Source organism: Balaenoptera ricei, chromosome 14 (genome assembly GCF_028023285.1).
Source record: "Balaenoptera ricei isolate mBalRic1 chromosome 14, mBalRic1.hap2, whole genome shotgun sequence".
NCBI lineage: Eukaryota > Metazoa > Chordata > Mammalia > Artiodactyla > Balaenopteridae > Balaenoptera > Balaenoptera ricei.
In genome coordinates, this window is record NC_082652.1 from 1,033,908 (window position 1) to 1,054,769 (window position 20,862).

At 51.8% G+C, this 20,862-nt stretch overlaps 1 protein-coding gene across 14 annotated transcripts in view; it reads right to left on the minus strand.

Moving 5' to 3' along the window:
- Positions 1-20,862, minus strand: part of EP400 (E1A binding protein p400) — a 114,121-nt gene that overhangs the window by 60,252 nt on the left and 33,007 nt on the right. For 10 of the 14 annotated variants that reach the window (XM_059895335.1, XM_059895339.1, XM_059895338.1 and 7 more), the window contains 13 exons: positions 19,446-19,536; positions 17,930-18,037; positions 17,062-17,423; positions 14,692-14,985; positions 13,916-14,101; positions 11,826-11,966; positions 10,940-11,018; positions 10,194-10,243; positions 9,786-9,843; positions 8,843-8,932; positions 4,219-4,326; positions 3,089-3,279; positions 2,670-2,847 (listed from right to left, as the gene is read on the minus strand). In XM_059895335.1, coding sequence (XP_059751318.1) covers positions 2,670-2,847; positions 3,089-3,279; positions 4,219-4,326; positions 8,843-8,932; positions 9,786-9,843; positions 10,194-10,243; positions 10,940-11,018; positions 11,826-11,966; positions 13,916-14,101; positions 14,692-14,985; positions 17,062-17,423; positions 17,930-18,037; positions 19,446-19,536 — 1,936 coding nt within the window. The remainder of the gene's footprint in view (positions 1-2,669; positions 2,848-3,088; positions 3,280-4,218; positions 4,327-8,842; positions 8,933-9,785; positions 9,844-10,193; positions 10,244-10,939; positions 11,019-11,825; positions 11,967-13,915; positions 14,102-14,691; positions 14,986-17,061; positions 17,424-17,929; positions 18,038-19,445; positions 19,537-20,862) is intronic. The other 4 variants (XM_059895334.1, XM_059895332.1, XM_059895329.1 and 1 more) reach the window with 2 other exon arrangements.

Below are 20,862 nucleotides of genomic sequence, written 5' to 3' on the forward strand. Positions count from 1 at the left end.
TATCTTGTAATAACCTATCATGGGAAATAACCTGAAAAATATATATGTAACACTGAATCACTTTGCTGTACACCTGGAACTAACACAATAATATAAATCAACTATACTTCAATTAAAAAAAAAAAACCACCTAAGAGGAAAATGAACAAGGGAGTGAACAGAAATTCTACAAAGGATGGGACTTCCCTGGCGGTCCAGCGGTCAGGACTCCGTGCCTCCACTGCGGAGGGCCTGGGTTCGATCCCTGGTCAGGGAACTAAGATCCCACAAGCTGCGCGGCGCAGCCAAAAAAAAAAAAAAAGAAAAAGAAAAAAGAAATTTCACAAAGGGAAAAATACAAGCAGACGATAAACTCTTTGAAGGGCATGACCTCGTGAGTAGGGAAATGCAAATCAACCCCAGGTGCCTTTCCCTCTCCAGTGAAAAACAAGTTTGTTTTTTTCACTAGCATTTAGCACACTGTTCCATTTCTAGAGAGGAGGGGCAAGTGTCTATATATGTGTTTGTGAGCATGTCTGTTGACGCTTGGACGAAGCACGGCAGGACACACACCAGACTGCCCCGAGGGGTCACCGCTGGGGACGGAAGCAGGAGGACAGCTACAGACTGCTGGCTGTTTTACTTTACAAAGGAAAAAGTGGCGAGTTTGTGAGGGATCTCAGCTGCGAGCGTCCCAGAACCCCCCGCTCAGAGTCTCCTGGAGCGAGTCCCCTGCCCCTGGGGAACCGGTCAGCTCCAGTTCTACGGCTCCCCAGTGAGGAGCCGCCCAAGGACACCGGGGCCCCGGGGGTGGGGGCAGACAGAGGAGCCAGGCGGGCCCCACTCGGCCCGTCCTGTGCGGAAGCGGAAGCGGAAGCGGAAGCGGAAGCGGAAGCGGAGCGGGCAGCACACGCCCGCTCGCCCGCCCTTCCTTCGGGCCTCCCGGACCTGCCAGGCACCCGCCTCTCCCCCAGGGCGGCAAGCTTCCCGACAGCTGGCCCTCTGAGTCCGTTCCCAGCGCCAAGGGGGCCCAGTGACCCCCCGACACCGGCACCAACACAGACCCCCAGCCGGGAAGAGCCAGACCCTGCGCAGCCTGCAAGGCCCTCACCTGGCCGGCCGGCCGGCCGCCTTCCTGGCTCTGTGCCCTCTGGCCTCCGCACCAGCCGCAGCACTGTCCCGTGGACACACCGGCAACCCCTTCAGCCTCTGCACCCACCACCCCAGCTTCCCAAGCCCCGCGATCCCGGTGGCCACGGCTTTCTCAGGCCTCTGCTCGCGGGCTGTGCCGGGCAAGCCGTACACAGTGGAAACGTGCTGCTCCCCATGTGCTGAACCCTTATTCGCTGTGCCCGCTGTGAGCCTCCTCGGTGGGGGGGGCTTTGTTCTGCTCACAGCTGCACCCCCGGTGCCAACAACAGTGCCTGGAACCAGGTAGGTGCTAGGTAAGCACCTACGGAATGAATAACTGATCCATTCGTTTGTTCAACCGATGAAATAAAATCCCCTACTTTTGAAAGTGTACACTGCTTCCAATTTCTTACTATTATAAATACAATTATAAACACTTTTTTCAACTAAACAATAAAATAGTAAGACAAGGTAGCTCTTCTATCTTGAGATAACTATATATATAAAAACTCATTTTAAAGTACTACATTGGACACTTGGCGGTACTGGGTCAAAAACAAACATATTAGCACAAGGAAATAAGGCCCCAAAGTTGATCCATTTGTACTAAAAGTAAGATCAAGTAAGCTTTCAAAACCAAGGGCAAAGAAGAGTTATTTACTAAAGACGCTAAGGTAACTGTGAAAGAATTTAAGAGGGGCCGGGGAGGAAGAAACGGCCCCAGGGCTGAAGGAATCTCCATCCAGCCTACTCAGGGTGCCAACTCCCCCTTAACTCAAGGGGCCCCTCCCTGCTACTAAAGCTCTGACACGGAGATGAAGGCGATGGCCTGTGCTTCCTCAGGAGCTGGCTAAGTGCTGGAGTGTGAGGTTCCGTGCCCCCCCGCAGGTGCTACGGGACACTCCCCTTGCGAGAGGAAGCCTACAAGCCCGTCCCGTGTCAGAGGCACGCACACAGGCTCGCCCACAGCCCCACGGCACAGGCGGGGAGCAGGCACGCGCCAGGCCCACAGCCAAGCGGAGGGCACGGCCTGCTGCGGAGTGCGGGCACTCCGTCCCTCTGCTGCTGCACAGACGCCGAGCCCTCACGGGGCTCCAGGGGTGGCGGGATCCAGCAGAGAGACAGGAGGGCCCGCGCCACAGCACAGGGAGGACGCCGATGGGCCTCGGCAGGGCGACCAATCACGCCACGGGGGACGCGCACCCGCCAGCCCACGGGCAGCCCGAGGGGAGAGCCCGGCCGCGAGCACTCATGCCGACGTGAAGTGGCGCAGAGGCCCTGCCGCCTGGAAGTCACAAGTCCCCAGTCACACAGCCTGCTGGGTCTTACATTACGTTAGACTTTGAAAAACGGTGAGTTACTCGACCTAGTGTTTGTCGTGAACGAGTGCTTTGTTTGTTCCAGTGATGAGTGCCTCTGAGCCCAGTTCTCTGAGTCTGGACCAGAGCACGGAACAAAGGAGCAGAGAATAGAGGCCTCTCCCCACCCTCACGCCAGATGCACTGCCTACGGTTCAGTTTCAGCAAATACGAACTGTTCAAAGAACAACAAGCTCTTACCTTCGTTACAGGCTAGGTGGGCAAAAAAAGCAATGATCTGCACTGTTTTGCCAAGCCCAGCCTCATCGGCCAACACGCCATTGAGGCTCTTCCGGTAGAGCCTGGCCAGCCACTCCAGGCCAATCTTCTGGTAATCTCTGAGGGCGCCGTACAGAAGCGCCGGCGCGCTCACCTTCACCTGCAGGGGCAGACGGGCCCAACAGGCACATCTCAGAACAGCCATTACAACTGCTGCCAGATCAGTCATATGATAAGCCTACTGGAAAGCCACAAAGGTGATTTACAGATAACAGAAAGAGAAAGATCCTTAATTGCTTTTCCTGACAACCTCTGCCGTTGGGATAAAGAGCTCATTTGGAAGGAGGAAGCTTTTCCCCTTAACAGAGACGCCATCCCTCACACAGGGCACAGCGGCTCACCGCGGTGCTGATCCGAGCACTGCCCTTGGGCAGGATGGCTTCGGCCACAGCGGTCACTTCCGCGATGTCCTTTGTGTGAGGCTTCCCGACAACCACTCTCTCTGTGGCTTTAAACTGGTCCATGATGAACAGCGAGTCGATGAGAACCACATCCTTCCGGCTCTCTCGGTCACCTGAGCAGTCTTCCATGTCTGTGATCAATGGAAAAACGGGATTTGCGAGGTTTGAGAGGCTGTGATAGTATTATGAGGCCACTTAACATGACAAAAAAAAAGAGAGAGAAGAGAAAAAAGAAAAGGAGTCGCTAGAACCCAAACACTTCAAAGACAGAATTGAGCAGCAAACTTTTGTTTTTAATCCACTTTAGATAGTTAACAATGTATCCAGATAAACAGGTACAAACTCTTACGGAGTCTGTAGGACCACTCTGGAAGACCCTTGGGTGAAATTGGAAAATGTCTGTGTAGCACCAGGAGCTAGTATCACCCAGAGATTTACGGCCATCTAAGGGTTTAGTGACTGCTCTCCACCACCAAGAAAGGAAGAATCAGAAGCATCATAGTTTGGGCAAGCAAGGGGGCCACCAACCCCTCCTCGAGTCCTGCTGCAGCGTGGGGTCCAGCAAGCCCTGGCCTCCCCGCAGAATCTTCTGGGCCCCTCCCCTGCTGCCCCCCGCAGGCAGCCATGTCTACGGACCAGAACAGGGGGGATGAAAACAAGAACACGTGGACTCTTCCGGGCGTAGTCTGTGTACCTCCTTGGAACGCCCAATAAAAGTCAAGTAAAGTCCTTAAAGTGGGTGTGTTAAATTAAACAAACACAGCACAGCCTGGATAAATGATAAAACCTAGGCCCATAAAATTTGTATAAATCTGGAGAAGAGTATTTCTACATTGTTCACAACTTGATCAAGTACTCTGGTAATTATGCCAAGTTAACCAATAAAAAAAAAAAGCACAGAATTTAATGAAACTATTAATATAAACTTTCATGTTACATATATTTTCAACTTTTTATCAGACTGAAAGAAGTGAAGGTAATTCTTAAACTCTGTTTTAAGCACCCTTCCTCTGTTAAGTATTTTGGCTTTTGTTTTCAAAGCTGAATTCTTCAAAGATGTTAAAACAGACCTTCGTCTTCACTTGTCTCTTCACTGTCAGGTTTAGGTTGGGGCCACTGGAAATTCGGCAGAAAGGCACCTTCATACAACTTCATCAAATCAATTAAGGGCAATTCAGCTGGAAAGGATTGTAGGAAGAAAGATTATTTTACACCAATAGTGTCAGCTGGGAAGAAAACACAGTCAGGAGAAGGGCCCTTTCATACACAGTTGACCTTGAACAACTCAGGGGTTAGGGGTGCTGACCCTGCAGTGGAAAACCCGAGCGTAACTTAGTCTGCTCTGCTTGTACGAGGTTCCTCCACACCCGACCAACCGTGGATCGGGTACCACTGTAGTGTTTACTATTGGAAAAAATCCACGTGTAAGTAAGTGGACCTGCGCCGTTCACACCCGTGTTGTTCAGGGGTCAAATGTATATTCCTTTTCCTGGCTTTAAATTAATTCCTTGGGAAATGTATATATTTTCTAAAAGCACATTTATTTTTTTCCAAAAACTAATAATGATTGCCCATTACTGATACAAGACATATGACATTTTCTTTATAAAGATGAGAATCTTTGAAATGAAGAAACTCAACTTTTATTCATACAGGAACAAATATTCCTGAAATAATCTTAATATATGTACAGTAAAATCTATAGATTAATAAACAAAAATATAAAAATACTACTGATAGAAATGATCAGTGGAGATGATACATATAAATACAAAACATCAAGTAAAAGTCAAAAATAAAACAAAAAATGTTCAAAAAAGATGATAAAATATTGGTACAGACTTTTTTGTATAAAGAGCTCACCCTAATTGATCAAATAGCCCACCACACTAAAGCCCAATGGGCGAGGGATATGGAGCTGTTTCACACACAAAATACTCTAAAGGGCTCATAAAGTATCTCTTTAACTGAGCATCTCCAGAAACCAGTGCACAACGTATCCCCCATTGCATGGCAACCACCTTAAAACCGTAATGCTGGACGAATATAATGACTCAAACGGTCTCAACACTGCGGGTGATGGTATAAACAGGCTTAACTTTTCCGGAAACCAGTATGAAAAGCTGAAGAGCTTTAAACTTCATGCCCTCTGACGTCACTATTTCCCACTCCATGGGTCTGTCCAGGGGAGTAATCGGAAACTTGGACCCAGGTTTGTATTCAAACACAGTTCCACAGGGTGTTATAGGTAACAAGGCAACGAACGCTGTGAGCTGTGTACCTGTGATACGTAAGCCTTTCTGCATGTACACCGTATGTCAATAAAATTTGTGGTCAAAATAACAAACGCCACAGAGAAGTACCCCAAAAGAACAGTATTGAGGGTTCTCTTCGTTTAAGACTTATAATCCAGTGACTTCATTTGCTCATGATTTAAGCTATTCGTCATAGGGGGCTGATAGGTAGATACATGATAAAGCGAAGTAAGACCAGTTGTGGAAGGGAGGTGGCGGGTGTATGGGTGTTCGCAATAAGGTTCTTCAACTTTCCTGTTTGTCTGCGTGTTTCCATAACAAAATGCAGGGAAATGTACATACACATCATACAATGGCTATCAAAGTAGGAAAAAAAACCCAGCAGAAACAACTGAAAAACTACTTCAATAATAAGATAATTCAGTAAGGTGCCTTGGAACAAACTTAACTCACAGGAATCAACAGCCTTCACACATATAAACCAGTTTGAAGATATAATGGGAGAGAAGATTCTATCTAGACAGAAAGTATTTCTATACTTCTTTAGATGGAAAGTATTTAAATACTTAGAATTAAGGTTTTAAAAAATTCACAACATCTACATAAAGAAAGTGCTGAAAGGTTCATGAGGGGCACGAGAGGAGACCCAACCAGGAAGAGGCACCCCAGTGAACGGACGAAGATGTGCCCCCGGCGACACGGCTCCCCGCGGTCCCAGCCTGGTCAGTTCCCCCGAGTGGCCAGGGCTAACCAGGGTGATCGCCTGTTGTGGGGACACCAGCCACTGCACCACCCCGTCCTGAGGACGCTCGAAAGCCACCCGGAGAAGTCCCCGTGTAGGGGGACTGGGCTCGCCTGCCAACAACCACCCACCCGGCCAGCTAGGGGGCCAGCTGGGGTGGACCGGAGGCTGGGCCTGCTGACGGCCGCATCTCCATGAGACCCGAGCCAGAAGCACCCGGCCGGGCTGCTCCCAATTCCTGCCCTACAGGAAGGGGTAGAGTAGCTGAGGCTCCAAGTTAACACAGACTCTACCAAGTCAGGGATGCACACAAGAATCAGAAAGGCCTGCAACAAGAATGCAAGACAAGGTGTAGCTCAAAGGCTAAGAGAAGAGATAAAACAGAACACTGGATTTGAACCAAGCAGTCATGACCAACCACCACAAACTACTGCCTTTCCGGGTGAAAATGTCCCTCTCATATCGAGAACAAGCCAAACGCCGGGAAACTCCCTGGCGGTCCAGTAGTCAGGACTCCATGCTTTCACTGCTGAGGGCCCGGGTGCAATCCCTGGTCGGGGAACTAAAGATCCTACAAGCTGTGTGGCGCATCCAAAAAAAAAGAACAAGCCAAAGGTGCCCACTATCAGCACCTCTATTTCTACACTTTATTGCAAGGAACGGTAATAGAAGGACCAGGATTATAAAGAAAAAACTGTTATTCTTCAGAGATGAAGAGGTTGTATACACACAAGTAACGCGAGAATTTAGCAGAGCTGCTGGATTTAAGATCAGTAAATAAAAATCAACTGCATTTCTACAGACCAGCAACAAATTAAAACGTAATCTTAAAAAAATACCATTGATCACAACTTCAAAAAATATAATGCACCTAGAAATAAATCTAATAAAAATATGCAACCATAAAATGTTAGTGGAAGCTATTTAAGGAGATCTAAGTAAACGGAGAGGCTACTTTGATCATAGGTTGGAAAAGCTCTTCATAGAGATGCAATTCTCACCAAACACCCACTAATTCAACCACATTCGAATCAAAATACCCAACCAGTTTTTCTCTGAAACTTGATAAACTGATTCTGAGTTGTATCTGAAATAGGCCCAAATTAGTCAAAACTCTCCTAAAAAAGAATAAGGCAGAAGGACTGACCTAGCTAGGCCTCAAGAATTATTATAAAGCTAGAGTAATCAAGGGAGTGTGGTACTGGTACAAACTGACCAGTAAAACAATGAAGGTCCCAGAAAGAGCCGCGCGTATCAGGAAAACGTGACTAACATGTGAGCTGGCACTGAGCATCACTGAGGAAGGATGCCCTTTTCAAATGGCACGGGGAGAGTCAGTTAACCATTTGGGGAAAAAAAAAGAAACTGCACTCTTATTTCACACTAGGGACAAAAGTGATTCTTGGTGCGTTACAAACATCGAGACGAGCGTAAAACAAAAATTTTTAGACCACACACAAAGACATCCTTTTGATCCTGAGGTTAAAAAAAATTTCCTTTAAACAACACGGACAGGGCTTCCCTGGTGGCGCAGTGGTTGAGACTCTGCCTGCCAATGCAGGGGACACGGGTTCGAGCCCTGGTCTGGGAGGATCCCACATGCCGCGGAGCGACTGAGCCCGTGAGCCACAATTACTGAGCCTGCGCGTCTGGAGCCTGTGCTCCGCAACAAGAGAGGCCGCGATAGTGAGAGGCCCGCGCACTGCGACGAAGAATGGCCCCCGCTCGCCGCAACTAGACAAAGCCCTCGCACAGAAACGAAGACCCAACACAGCCATAAATAAATAAATAAATAAATAAAATATTAAAAAAAAAAAAAAAAAACAACACGGACAAACTCAACTACACTAAAATTAAGAACACCTGTTCCTCAAAAGGCACCATAAAGAGAAGGAAGACCCACCCCAGACTGGAAAAAGGTCACTACGACACAAGTCACCGACAAGGAAACGTGTCCAGAACACAGGAAGAACACTCAGAGTCAGTACAGAAAAGAAAACCCAAAACCAAGTGGGCGAGGACAGCGGTGAGAAGACGCTGCGCCTCGGGGGTCACGCCCCCCACCACAGGCAGACAACACCAGGGGCTCCTGGGACGCCGGGGCCTGGCCCACCACTCCAACCACGGCGGGGCACCGCCCCGTGTGCGCACGCCCCGCAAGCTGGCCCCCCTGCTCTGAGCACAGACGCTCGAGCACGTGTGCACAGGACACACGAGAGTGCTGCAGGCAGCGCCGCCTGTGAGGACGAATGCAGGGAAACCACCGAACTGCCCACCAAGAGCACAACCGCTAAGCCGTGACACGTGCACACACAGACCACCGTCCAGCCGTGGGCACTGACTCTGTAGCAACACACCTCCACGGGGACGAACCTCGGGAACAGAACTGAGAAAAGGCAGCGGGTGAGCCTCCAGAGTGATTCCATTTATAGCAAGTTCCAAGACCCAAACAAAGCGGGACGTTCAGGATTCACGCAGGGGGAGGGGGAAGCCGCGTGGAAGGAATGATAAACCCGAGATCCAGGCCGCAGTCGCCCCCTGGGGCGAGGGCAGAGGCAGAATGGCGCTCTCCCCGACACCGGGCAGCGTGGCTGCTTACACCGCATGCAACCCATTGCGGTTTTCATACCTCACGTGTCACGTGTGTGTCTTGATAAATGTTTAACGGGGCATTCTAGTAAGCGACTCGGAGCCTACCTTCTTTGGCTAAATTCAATAGCTCTGTTTGGTGATCCACAGCCCCCTCAATCGCTTCTTCCTCTTCAATCGTCTCCTCCTCATCTTCCACTGAAACGGTCACCGTCACATGTCAGCGAGAGAGGCTCCACGGCACCTTCCGTGCAATTACTCACGGAACGCTACAAGGCTCCAGAACTGTCATGCACAGCCGTTAGAGAAGTTAACACTCAGGCCTAATTTCTCAGGTTAAATCTGGAAGTGATAGTTTATTAAGTAAGCAACAAACCAGGGACCATCCTTTATACTTTCTCTTCCACTTCACAGTGTGAAATAGAGGCTGGTTTTCACCACATGACAGACCTACTCGGGCCAAACCAGGGAGCGATGTGAACTCCCTGTCCACCTGCAGAGCCCACTACGGAAAGACCCACAAGCACGTTGTTTGGTGTCACTACGAATTCGTCATCGCCCATTTCAGAGGCCCCAGCCCCTGCCCAGCTGAGGATTCCCCGAGCTCAGCTCCCGTCCGGCAGCTTCAGCCCAGCAACCCCACGGCCAGCTCCTGGTGGCTAAGAGTCCACCAGCACCCATGGCAGAGCCCCACCACCCTCGGGCCACCTCTCCATCTGAGCTGAGCCCTCACCACGGCAGGCCTTCCCTCTCGCTGACTCCTGCCCCCAACACGCACCGCCTCTCCTCCCGACCGACAAAAAGCACACGTGCACACACACACGCACGCACGCACACGGTCCGACACCTTCCCTCCTCCACAATCCAACTCCTCGTCTCTTCACTGCAAAACCCCGCCCTCCACCAAGGCCCCCGGCCCCCAGGAGCATAAGCCGCTGAGCCACCAGACTCTTCTGGTCCAGGCGGTACTCGACGCCCTGAGCACCGAGCGAGCTCTCCAGCGGCGCTTTCAGAGAGCCCTGCACACAGCCAAAGCGCCAGGGGGACAGACCTTCATCATCGGTTAAAGACGTGCTTGCTTTTCTTTTTCTTCCAGGTATCCCCGAATCCTGTGACACAGAACACAAACCGTTAAGCGTGAGATCTGAAAACACAGAATGAGAACCCAAAGCAGAACTGTCTACTCCACATGCACTGGGAGGACCTGGGAGGGCCCGTGCCAGGCGTGTCCACGGCAGACACCGGCAAGGCGGGGAGGAGGCTGCGGGGAAGCAAGACGAAATCCACGCCTGCTCTTCCCAAACCACCGAGGCGACACCCAGGTGAGCCTAAGGCTGGAAACAACCAGCTGTAGGCCCGAGGGGGACTGCTCCCCAGCGAGAGAGAGAACGCTATTCATGCCTACGACTTCCTGCAGACAGACGTCCCTCGCACAGCGACGCGACAGCCCTGAACTCACCACAAAGTTTTCCCGTAACGCATCAAGCCCTGTAGGTCTCGACTCTTTACCTAAAGAGACAGGTAACGTGATTCACTTTCACTAAGGCTGTGGAGCAGGTGACGCTCCTCACACGACCAAGGGCACCTCTGCCCGCCCCCCGAGGAGGGGAGGCGAGGAGAGGAGAGGACAGCAAGGCGGGCCCCACCTCCCCTCTGCGACGCAGGGCAGCACAGCCACACCGCCACGCCCGCTCTCGGATTCAGCAAGAACCTAGAGTCTCCAAGCTGGCAAAGCTTCTCTTTCATGATCTGCATAATCTTAGAGCTCCGTGACTTTCAACAGGCACCACCTCCTTCACCTCAGTTTCCTCATCAATAGAAGAGAGGACTCCTCCCCGTGCCCTCCCCAGGTTTCCAGTGACGGGGTAGCTACTGCTGACACCGCGGGGGCAGCACGACGGCCAGACACGGGGACCACGGCGGGGCGGGGCGCAAAGCCAGGGGGAGTTCACCTCGCTCTCCGGGGACACAGGGGACAGGCTCAGAACCTCAGCCCTGAGAGCCCCCCCGAGTTGGCCACCCCGGGGCTTACTGACTCATACTAGCGAGTCTCAGAAGAACTGAAACGCCAGGGCCAGGCTGCTGAGTAAACGGCCTCGCTGCGGAGGCTCCGCGGGAAGCCGCGATGCCACAAGGCGACGGTGAGCAGAGAATCGAGCAAACGCAACCCGCAAAAGGGGAAGGTGTTTTAAAAAGTAATCATACCTTTCCGGGAAACTTTCTGGAAATTTAAAGCCTTTTTCCTTTTTTCTTCTAATTCTACTTGTAGTTTTATTTCCACAACCTAAATGCAAAGAGTTAAATAAATAAGCATGTTACTAAGAATGTATATTATAAAAGTTGTATACAGGAAAACATTAAAACTCACACATGGAGACCAAAAGCACAGCTGTCCCAACCCCATTTCAGATCAGAGCTGACCCTTGAACAACGTGGATTTGAACTGTGCAGGTCCACTGGTGCTCAGTTTTTTCCAGTAGTAAATCCTACAGAGCTGCGTGCTCTGCGGCTGGCTACACCCGCAGCCGCGGAACCGCAGAGGCAGACGGCAGACGATGAGCCGCGTGCAGATTTTCAGCTGCACGCGGGGCTGGCAGCCCTAACCCCCCACGTTGCTCAGAGAGAAATGTTCAGTGTGGTACTCTTTCATTATTTTGTGTCAACTGCATCCTGCCCGAATTCTGTCAGACGGTAAGAAGAGAATTTTTATGAAAAGGAAGCAAGAGACAGAGCAGCCACTCTGGAACTAAGCAGCCTTTAGTGACCTGCACCAATACTAAACAGAACGACCTGACAGGCCCCTCAGGAAGGCTCACAGACACCACAGAGAGCGCAGGCCACGGCTGACGGGGATTTCGATGCACAAAGAGAAACACAGAGGCAGAACCAGGTCTCCTGATGAGGGAACAGCCCAGAGGCGCCCAGGCGGTGCGGGCACCCAGCTGGTGCGGGCACCCGCCTTTCCAAACGACACCGCAGGCTCTACCTGTGGGATTTCCCCATCAAACAGGCAGGCAGGGCTCAGAAGGCAGCCTCACCAACCCCAACACAGTCTATGCTCCCAGGAGCCCATCAAAATTTCAGAATTTACCTGTTCAATATTTGACCAAAAATATTCTATTTCTCTAGCAGTTGACGCAGCTATTCGTCTCAATCGGTTCTGTTCTTCTCTCCTTCCCCTTTCCTCCCGAAGCTTCTTCTCTTCGTGATGACGCACTACAGTTCTGACAAGCTAGTAAATAAAAGTCCAAGAATTTTATGTTGTGCTCTGTGTCATGCTATCAGAAAACATACATAACGTTTCTTTAAAATCTTCTCAGCCCGTGACTACATATAACCCACGGAGAGACGCGCCCTCGCCTGCTCTAAGGGCGCGCGGGAGAAAAGCTGATCCCAGTGAAAACCACCCCCAACGGTCTGCTTGACTTTCCTGCAAGTGTTATTTTACCAGATACACATATTTTTCTCCAAAATGGAATATCATACTGTGCTACAATCTTCCTTTCCCCCTTCAATATATGAGTAACATCTTTCCATCAATCAACACAGATCAAAATCATTTTTAATGTGTATCATTTCCACTGTGTGAATGCAGCAAAATTTTACTCCTAGGTATGAAAAAAGTTGGGTTGGGATAATTCACATTTTTTAAGGCTTCTGCTTTAAACTGCCAAACCACTTTCCAGAATTTCTACTCTTTACATCCTCACCAGCAGTACCTCCAAAAGGTGCAGAGACGTAACTCAGAAATGGACACATCCTGAGCCCCGAGCGCAGCGGAGCTGCCAGCCCCTCAGTTCTGGGATGACCCCGAAGTGGCTTCCCACCACAGGACTCCCAGGGCCTTGTCCTGGTCAGTGCACACCCCTCGCACAAAGCCTCCTGCTCCCGGGGGTGGAGGGATGGCGCAAGGAGAGGCAGCACGCAGCCACGGCTCCCGGCGCAGCGGCCTCACAGCCCCGCTCCTCAGTGTCCATCCACACCCCTCGTCCCCTGGCCACTGCCCTGTCCAGCCCTGCGTCCACATGCTCAGGACCATCAACGTTCGTGAAAAAGGAAATGTTTAAGGAGCGATCTGGTTTTTTTCTTAAATACACACGAATCTGATTAAAGACCCTTTCTTTACACTCAGACCCTGCTGTTACCCCCTTGGTCTCGGCTTCTCTCTACCAAAACCACATGGGGAAAGCGAGGGGGAGAAGTCAGAGGAGGGAGGCGGACAGGCAAGGCACACAGGACCAACCCCCAGTCCTGAGAGTACAGGAAACGTGAAGGTGGCATCCAGGTCCGGAGGAATAAAGACACGCAGTGACGGAAGGAGGAGCAGCTGGGCCTGGAGCTACGTACACATACGCAAGGACAGAGGCTCTGCGCTCTGGGACCCAAGAGCCCTAGGAATCGGTCACTTTCCACACGGCCAGCTTTAGCAGCAGCCTCTCCTAGAGGTCCTACCCCGGGCTGGGTGCCCACTTTGGGAGCAGAGAGAAGGAAATAAACTCTGAGCCAGAACTGGAGAGAAGCTGGACCGGAAGGCTGCGGGCAGCCAGAAGGCCGGGACGAGCGCCTGAGCTGCTGGCCAGCCGACCGGCCTCTTCCCCCTTCCTGCTTTCAGCCTGGATCTGGGGGGCCACAGGCATCCTCACGCCAACTGCCAGGCAAAACTGGCCAGAAGAAGAAGCCAAATCCCAGGACAGAACTGCAGCGGGAGAGCCGTGTCTGCTCCCAGCAGCCCACGCTACAGCGCTGGGGACACAGCCCTCAGAAATGAAGCAGCACAGCAGTTACTTTCTAAATAGCAGCAAAACGTTCTCCAGCTACATCCTAAGTCAAGAAACCCTTTAGAGGGACTCCCCTGGTGGCCCAGTGCTTAAGAATCTGCCTTCCAATGCAGGGGACCCAGGTTCGATCCCTGGTCGGGGAACTAAGATCCCACACGCCGTGGGGAAGCTAAGCCCGAGCACCTCAACTAGAGAGCCCACGCGCCGCCAACTACAGAGCCCACGCGCTCTGGAGCCTGTGTGCCACAACTAGAGAGCCAACACAGCCAAATAAATAAGTATTTAAAAAGAAAAAGAAACCGTTTAGAAAGTGGAGCTGGGAGACCTCCGTCTGCACACTTTTAAGCCCCTGGCGCTGCATGATGACCCCTGGGCACTGCGGCGGCCTGTGTCTCAAACCCACCTTCTTGGCAGCGGCCACCTTCCACCGCCTCTCCTGGGCGAAGTCTGCGGCCATCCACTGCATCTCCTCCAGCAGGCAGTCCCAGTGCGATCTGGGCCGCGGCGCCTCCTGCAGCTTGGGCAGCCGCCTGAGGGACCACAGGCCTTCTTTCCTTAAATCTGCTATCCGCTGATGGATCTGGTTCTCCTGCAAGGAGCACGGGGGTGGAAGACGTCCAGCACAGTTTCAGCGCAAGCCACTGATGCACACCCCAGTCAGTGCGACCCTGCTACGTGCAAGTCTCAGCAACAAAGAAGAGTTGCTGAACAAGGCTCTACGAGAGGGCAGAGGCAAAGGCGTGCGACCTCCCAGGAGCCCCGTCCTGGAAACCCGGGACAGAGCTCCCAGATCAGTGCTCACGGCGGAGCCCTTACAAATAACTGCTCAGTCGCCCAGCAAACAGCAAGCGCTCACTAGGTGCAGGCCGTGAGCTGCACTGGCCCGGGCAGCCTCCCGAGGGCTCTGAGCTCTCAGCCTGCACCCCACGCCCCCCTCCCCCTGACTGCTGATACCAGCACAGAAGAGACCTTCTCCACACCAGTCTAGCTGCCCCTCCGGCAGGACAGGGCCAACTACGCGGTTTTAACCTTGGTTTCTCCCGATCACAAACCTTACTATCAGGTGTTCCATCTTACACTACTGCCCCCTGAGAAAGTGAAAGCACACGCGTTCCACAGGCTGGAGGATACGGTACGCTCTCCTTGAGCACTTTCAAGAGCTTCTGTAGGTGCACTTACCAGCGCTATCTGTTCTGCCAGCTTGTCCTGAGAGCCGTCGTGGGGCGCGGCGGCATTCTGAGCAGGGCTCTGTGGTTTCGGGGGCGCCGACACAGCTGCCCCCGGGGAGCGGGCGAGGACCGGAGACAGCGACTTGGCTGCCGGGGAGGGTCTGTTCACCGGGGAGGCCCGTGCAGGCGAAGGCCCCGGGCCTGAGCCACCGGCGGGGGCACCGGTCGAGGCAGAGGAGGCGGAGGGCAGGGGCCGCGGGCAGGGCTGGGCGGGGTCCACGGGCGGTCTGGGCGGCGCCGCCGTCTGGCAGGGAAAACAGGGCTCAGCACCGTGCCCGGGACCCACAGGCCAGCTGGAGGCCCCTGCGCAACGCCCCCTCCCCTCCCCTCCCCAGCAGCGCAGACCGACCAGCGGGCCCACCGCGGACCACAGGGCCACGCGCACTAGCCGTGCCTACAGAAGAGAGGAAGCCCTGCTGGTCCACAAAGCCACATCAGAGCTCCCTGTGAACGGTGCCTTCACATATGGTCTTATCTCGGCTTTTTTTTTTTTTTTTTTTTTTTGCTTTTTCCAGCTTTTTCAAGTAATTTTTTAGAATTTTTAATTGTAGAAACTTCTTAACTGAGAAGTACCAAATGCTCCCCATGTACCTGTTCTCTGAAGGGCAAAGACAAACTCCACGCGGCCCTCTGGCGGTGGGCAAGCTGTAAGGTTAGCAACCCTCCTCTGTGCCGTCCCGAGGGCCGAGCCTGTAGAACTGAGGGGCCCCTCCGCCCAGCCCTCCCCGGGCCGAAGGTGAGCTTAGGTTCACCCGGGAATTCCGGCCGGGAGGAAGTGGGGGGCAGAGAGCAGGGAAGGCAAGGCCCTGCCGCGCCAGGAGGCCTGAGGACAGAGCGACGCGCACGCGGTGCGGACGAGACAGCGCGGCCAAGGCCGGGCCCCTCACGGCGCGCAGCCTCTCCGCCCACCTCTAAGGAGATCTCCTCCACCTCAGCGGTGGTAAACTGTGGCCGGCCACACACTCTGGGAGAGTTCCACAGGCCACGGCCGCTCGTCTGTGGGCCCTGGCGCTGCTCTCACCTTCAGCGGCGGAGCTGAGCGACTCAACAGGAACCGCACGGCCTGCAAGCCTGAAATACCCTTACGCTCCCTCTCTGTGGCCCTTTACAGAAGAAGTCTGCCGGCCCCGCCCAATCTGGAAGGAACAGAACTCCACGGCTTCTGTAAGGAGCTTCTCTAAAATCACATTCCACAGCTCACACCGTCGACAACAAGGGCGGGAAATAAACCCAAGAAAAACGTCAGTGCTGATGGATCTGGTACCAGGCTCGATGACAGTGCTGAAAACAGAGCCTCACTTCCACGGAAACCGCAAGCCTGCGAAGGCCCAAGCAGCTCAGAGCCCTGGCGGGGGAAGCGGGTGCTCCTTCCCAAGGTGCACAAAAGGCTCCACAATCAGCCCAGGGGGCCAGTCACAGCCCCTCCAGCACTGGCTGACCAACCTCGCCAAGTTACCTGGCCTCTCTGGCCTCGGTCTTTTCGTAGCTAACGGGCGTGATGAAGATTCTACCACAGAGGGGTGCCAGGTAGAGGAGAGCAGGTAACGGCCCGGCAGTGCCCATCACCACGCCTAGCACCTGGCAGGCGGTGAGGGAACGGTAGCATCCTTACATGAGAGCAAACGTCTACAATCACCAGAAGAACCCGAACTCCAAGCCCAGCTAGGAACTCCCCTTGCTAACGAGGGAGAGGGGAGGGGAAGGGGAGGTTTTCCTAAGCGGCTGACCACACGCTGCTGAGACGAGCCTCTGAAGACACTGCCTCTGGCCCCTGTGGCGCCCCAGACCCATGCTCCACAAACGCTCCTCAGGGGCCCCACATGGTCTACTGCACACGTTTCAAAACGACGTCTGGGTGAAGTTAATTCGTGGAGGAGGAGCGGCGTTATGAGCCCTGGAAACGTGTATCAAGCCTGGAAAGCAGCCTCACCCACGCGCGTGGAGTGGAGCGTCCGGGGGAGGCACCGGGAACAGAGACTGGCGGACGGTCCGGAGCTGCGGGGAGCCCCACCGCCCCCAGGCCTTCGCGCCTACGACCGCGTGTTACTCGGCACATCGGGTGGGACAAGGGCCACCGCGCCCCCTGTGTGGCTCCCTGTGCCGAGGGCAGCACGCAGAATCGTGTCGTTTTCTGACACTTTAATAACAATAACTGCGACTGCACAGTAAATTTATGCTGCAGCTACTGAACTGACTGTTGCACGGTGGAGAGCGAAGCGCTGGGAGAGAGGGAGCTACCCAGCTGGGCACCGTCCTGTCCAGCACACAGCCTGTCTCTTCCTCCGCCTCTAACTCGGGGAACGGCCGGGGCCCGGAGTACCTGCGGCTGGGACGGGAGCGGAGGGGCCTGCATCTGCGCCTTCGCGGGCACCGGGACGTGGAGGGCCGCGGGGAGCTGGCCGGGCGGGGGCGCCGGGGCGGGGGCGTTTGGCGGCTGTGTCTTCACCGGCACCGGGAGCGGGGTCTGCGGCTCTGCCGTCTGCGGCTGCGGGGGGAACTGCAGCGCCGGCGGCAGGGGCGCGGCGGGGAGGCCGGCGGGGGGCAGCCTGGCGGGCAGCTGCGGCGGCGGCGTGTGCAGGCTGGCGGCGTTCTGCACCGGGGGCCCCGTGGAGGGGTCGTACCGCTGCTGGCTCTGCTTCTGGCCGGCGAGCTGAGTGGCCTGCGGCGCGGGCGGCATTCCCCCTGCAACAGAGGGCAGACCCGCCGGCCCTGACTCCGGGGCTTGGACTCCACCTGCCAGCGCCGCCTCAGACCCTGCACTCGCAACACACACTCAAACGGGAGGTTTACCTGCTGGGAGATCTCTGTGTATTAGGTCTAACGTGATAAATGAGCACACAACAAAGGAAAGAAAGGCGCTCGGCCTTTGCGCGTTAGCACCAAGCAGAGCAGGCACGGAATAACCGCAGGGCCCCTGCCACAGCAGCAAGTCAGAAAAAACACAGGAGGGAAAACCGGAGAGAAGCTGAGGACAGTGGGACGTGCGGCTCTGCGGAAGTGCCAAGAGCTGGTCTCGGTGGTTTCTTCATACTGTGCAAAGTGGGACTCAGAGGAACGTCCCAATGGCAGAAACCACCTCAGATATGCTACCTGGACTGCACACGTTTTAGTCTGCTGCTGCTTCCTTAAGCCCTCTCTGCACTCCCTCTTTCTGAGCTAAGAGAGCTAGTTCTGGCGCTGGGTCTTACCTTGAACTGTCGGCATTAACTGCTGGAGAGGAACTCCTGTATTCACCCCTGGGTGCTGGAAAACTACCCCTTGGTGACCCACTTCGAGTCGAGGTCTCTTAGACTGCTCTAGAATAATTTTCAGAAAAGGTGCAGTTTGATGTAAAAATAAAACCACAAAAGTAGTAGAAAAAACATGTGTAAGTGTTTTTATCATCTTTGAACAGAGAGGCCTTTCTATGCATGAACCAAAATGCAGAAGCCATAAAAGATAAGGTTGATAAATATAATTTCTTTCCGTTAAAAATTTGTAAATATAAGGAAAAGCATCATAAAAAAGGCAAAGGACAAGCGTCAACCTAAGAGACAATTATCTGCAACATACATAACGGGCAACATTCATAAAGCTCTTACAAATTAATATGAAAAGGATCAACAACCAGACAGACAAAACGGGCGAAGAATACAAACAGCGGGCAGGGGGACACATTCACAAACGGTTACAAACATGAAGCGACAACTGAAACTGTATCAAAATGAAAGAAATCCATTACCAAGACAAAGATTTTATTTTTTACCCATTGGATCGACAAAGATTAAAAGATACCTAATAAAATGGCCAAAATTTGAGAGAACCAGAAATTGCTGATGGGAGCAAAAACTGACCCTACCCTTTGGGAGGGCAACTTAGCCTCACTAATACTTAACTATGCACACATTTTGATCTAGCAATTTCACTCTTGGAGCGCTGCTTTTAGATACATGGACAGACATGTATAGAAAAAAATGTGAAACGAAATGTTCAATCAGGTTTCGATTACAACAGAAAAAAGGAGATACTAACAAATGAACGCTAACACCGGTCTGATGAATCAAGAAGGGGGCACCCATGCAGTGGGTGTATCAGAAAGAACGCGGTCCAGGACTGGGAAAGATGGCTTAGTCAGTTAATATTAAAGACATAACAGTGCATATATATATAGGATCACGTTTGAACTTTCCCAGAATGGCACACCTGTAGCAATGCCTGTCTGTGAAACTGAACAAACGTAGCCAGCTCTGTGGCTAGGGAATGGGGAAGGAATACCAAACCAGGGACAGACTTAAACTACACCCTTCTAAACTGTTTGAATCTTTTACACAAAATGTGTATTAAGTTCCTAAGTTGGAGAAAAAATTCAGTTTGAAAAATGAATGACAATTTGAAAAGGCAGATGGCTTTACACTTAGTCATGTCATGAGGACTAAACAGCCTACAAATGCACACAGAAAATCAAACTGGAATATACCTGTTCAACTGACAAATTTCTAACTTCAGTACACATAAACATGCACATAAATATTTTGTTTAGCTGACATAAATATTTTGTTTAGCTGATTACCACCAAAAGAAAAATTAACTTTCAAAGTAGAAACTAACCAAAACTAAGTTCCTTAGGGGCCATGCTTTAGAAACAGGTGGCCACTACACTAGAATTCCCAAACTAAGTCGCTAACTGGCTCCGGAGGGCCTTTCAGCCTGTGCTCCGTGACATACCTGCCGGAGGTCCCGCCTGCTGCCTCTTAAAGGGGTCCGTTTCGATCACACTGCCAGCCCCTGCCACCAGGGTCCCTGCAAGGGCTTGCTGCTGGAAAAAAATAAAAAAGGAAAAACTGAGATTTTCATAATTTAAATGCATTACAAGAATGAATATAAACTAAAACTATGATAATTATCCCAAACACTGACTTCCCTTCTTTTTAAGAAGAGAAATGTCATCTACCCAATGTATTATAATAAATATTTTAAAGTTCTAACTTACCTCTGGAGGATAAAAAAGGATTTGCATTCTGGTTTTAAATGGAATTTCAGATCAATGCAAATCTAGAGTCCTTCAGAAATGAGCTGGCTTTGCACACACAACGACAGCAGAAGCTAATGCAGGAAACATGAGTCTCATCGAGCACTACAACTTAGCCTCTGATCAGTCACACTGCCTGCCATCACTCAGCCCGCCAAAATCACAAAAGCTGAATGATAAGAAGAAAGACTGAAACTGTCTTCCTACTGGAAAATGGCACTAAAACTGCAATTAATAACTATGTAATTGACTTCAAAATGGTACTGCAGTTAGTACCCTACTTGATATATAGATGTGTGAAATACATACAGGTTATTTAAAATGTTTAAGTGAAAAGCTACTGGCAAAGACAGAAACTAGCTGACTCTGGGCGCCCTACACCTTTGACACCTCTGCACTACCCCTGAAGGGCTACTGAAGACTAAGAATGATGTTTAACAGTTGCTAATTTTTTAAATAATTCAATTATATCCACTCTACTTAGCGAGGCATTTTAAAGGCAAAAGTTACAGATGTCTGAATGAAGAAACTGCCCATGAGAGTGGCTACTGACCCCAGCATCCCTACCAATGGACACTACACTGCCAGGACCATCCATGCTGCACGTTTTGCCTCACATGGGGAAAGGCCTCAGAGTAATGAAAAGGGAAAGTAAGCACCCCCTGTTTACATTTAACAAAGATGGGGGGAGGAAGGAAGAGAGGGAAGGAGGGAGAAGAGAAAAGAATGATTTAAAAAACAGACAATATGTGAACAGTGGTTGTCTCTGGGGACAAGATTACAATCAATTTATAATTTGTGTGTGTGTGCACTTTTCTAAATCTTCTAAAAGTTTTGCAATGAACATGTATTACTTCTGTAATCAAAAAAAGGTGTTGTTTTTTTTTAATAAAAGAAATTGATACAGGGTTCTGTGTCCAGTAATGGCCAAGTACTTCCTGTTGGACTAAACACATTCCAGATAAATATAAACTCTAAAAGAAATATAAAAAATGTGAAAAGGTGGGCAGATACAGCATGGGCCTCGATACTTGCAAGGAGGGACTGAAACTAGGAGACGTTTCTGGGTTTACGGCATTTGGCACAAGGGCAGGTCCCAGTCTCAGACCCAGA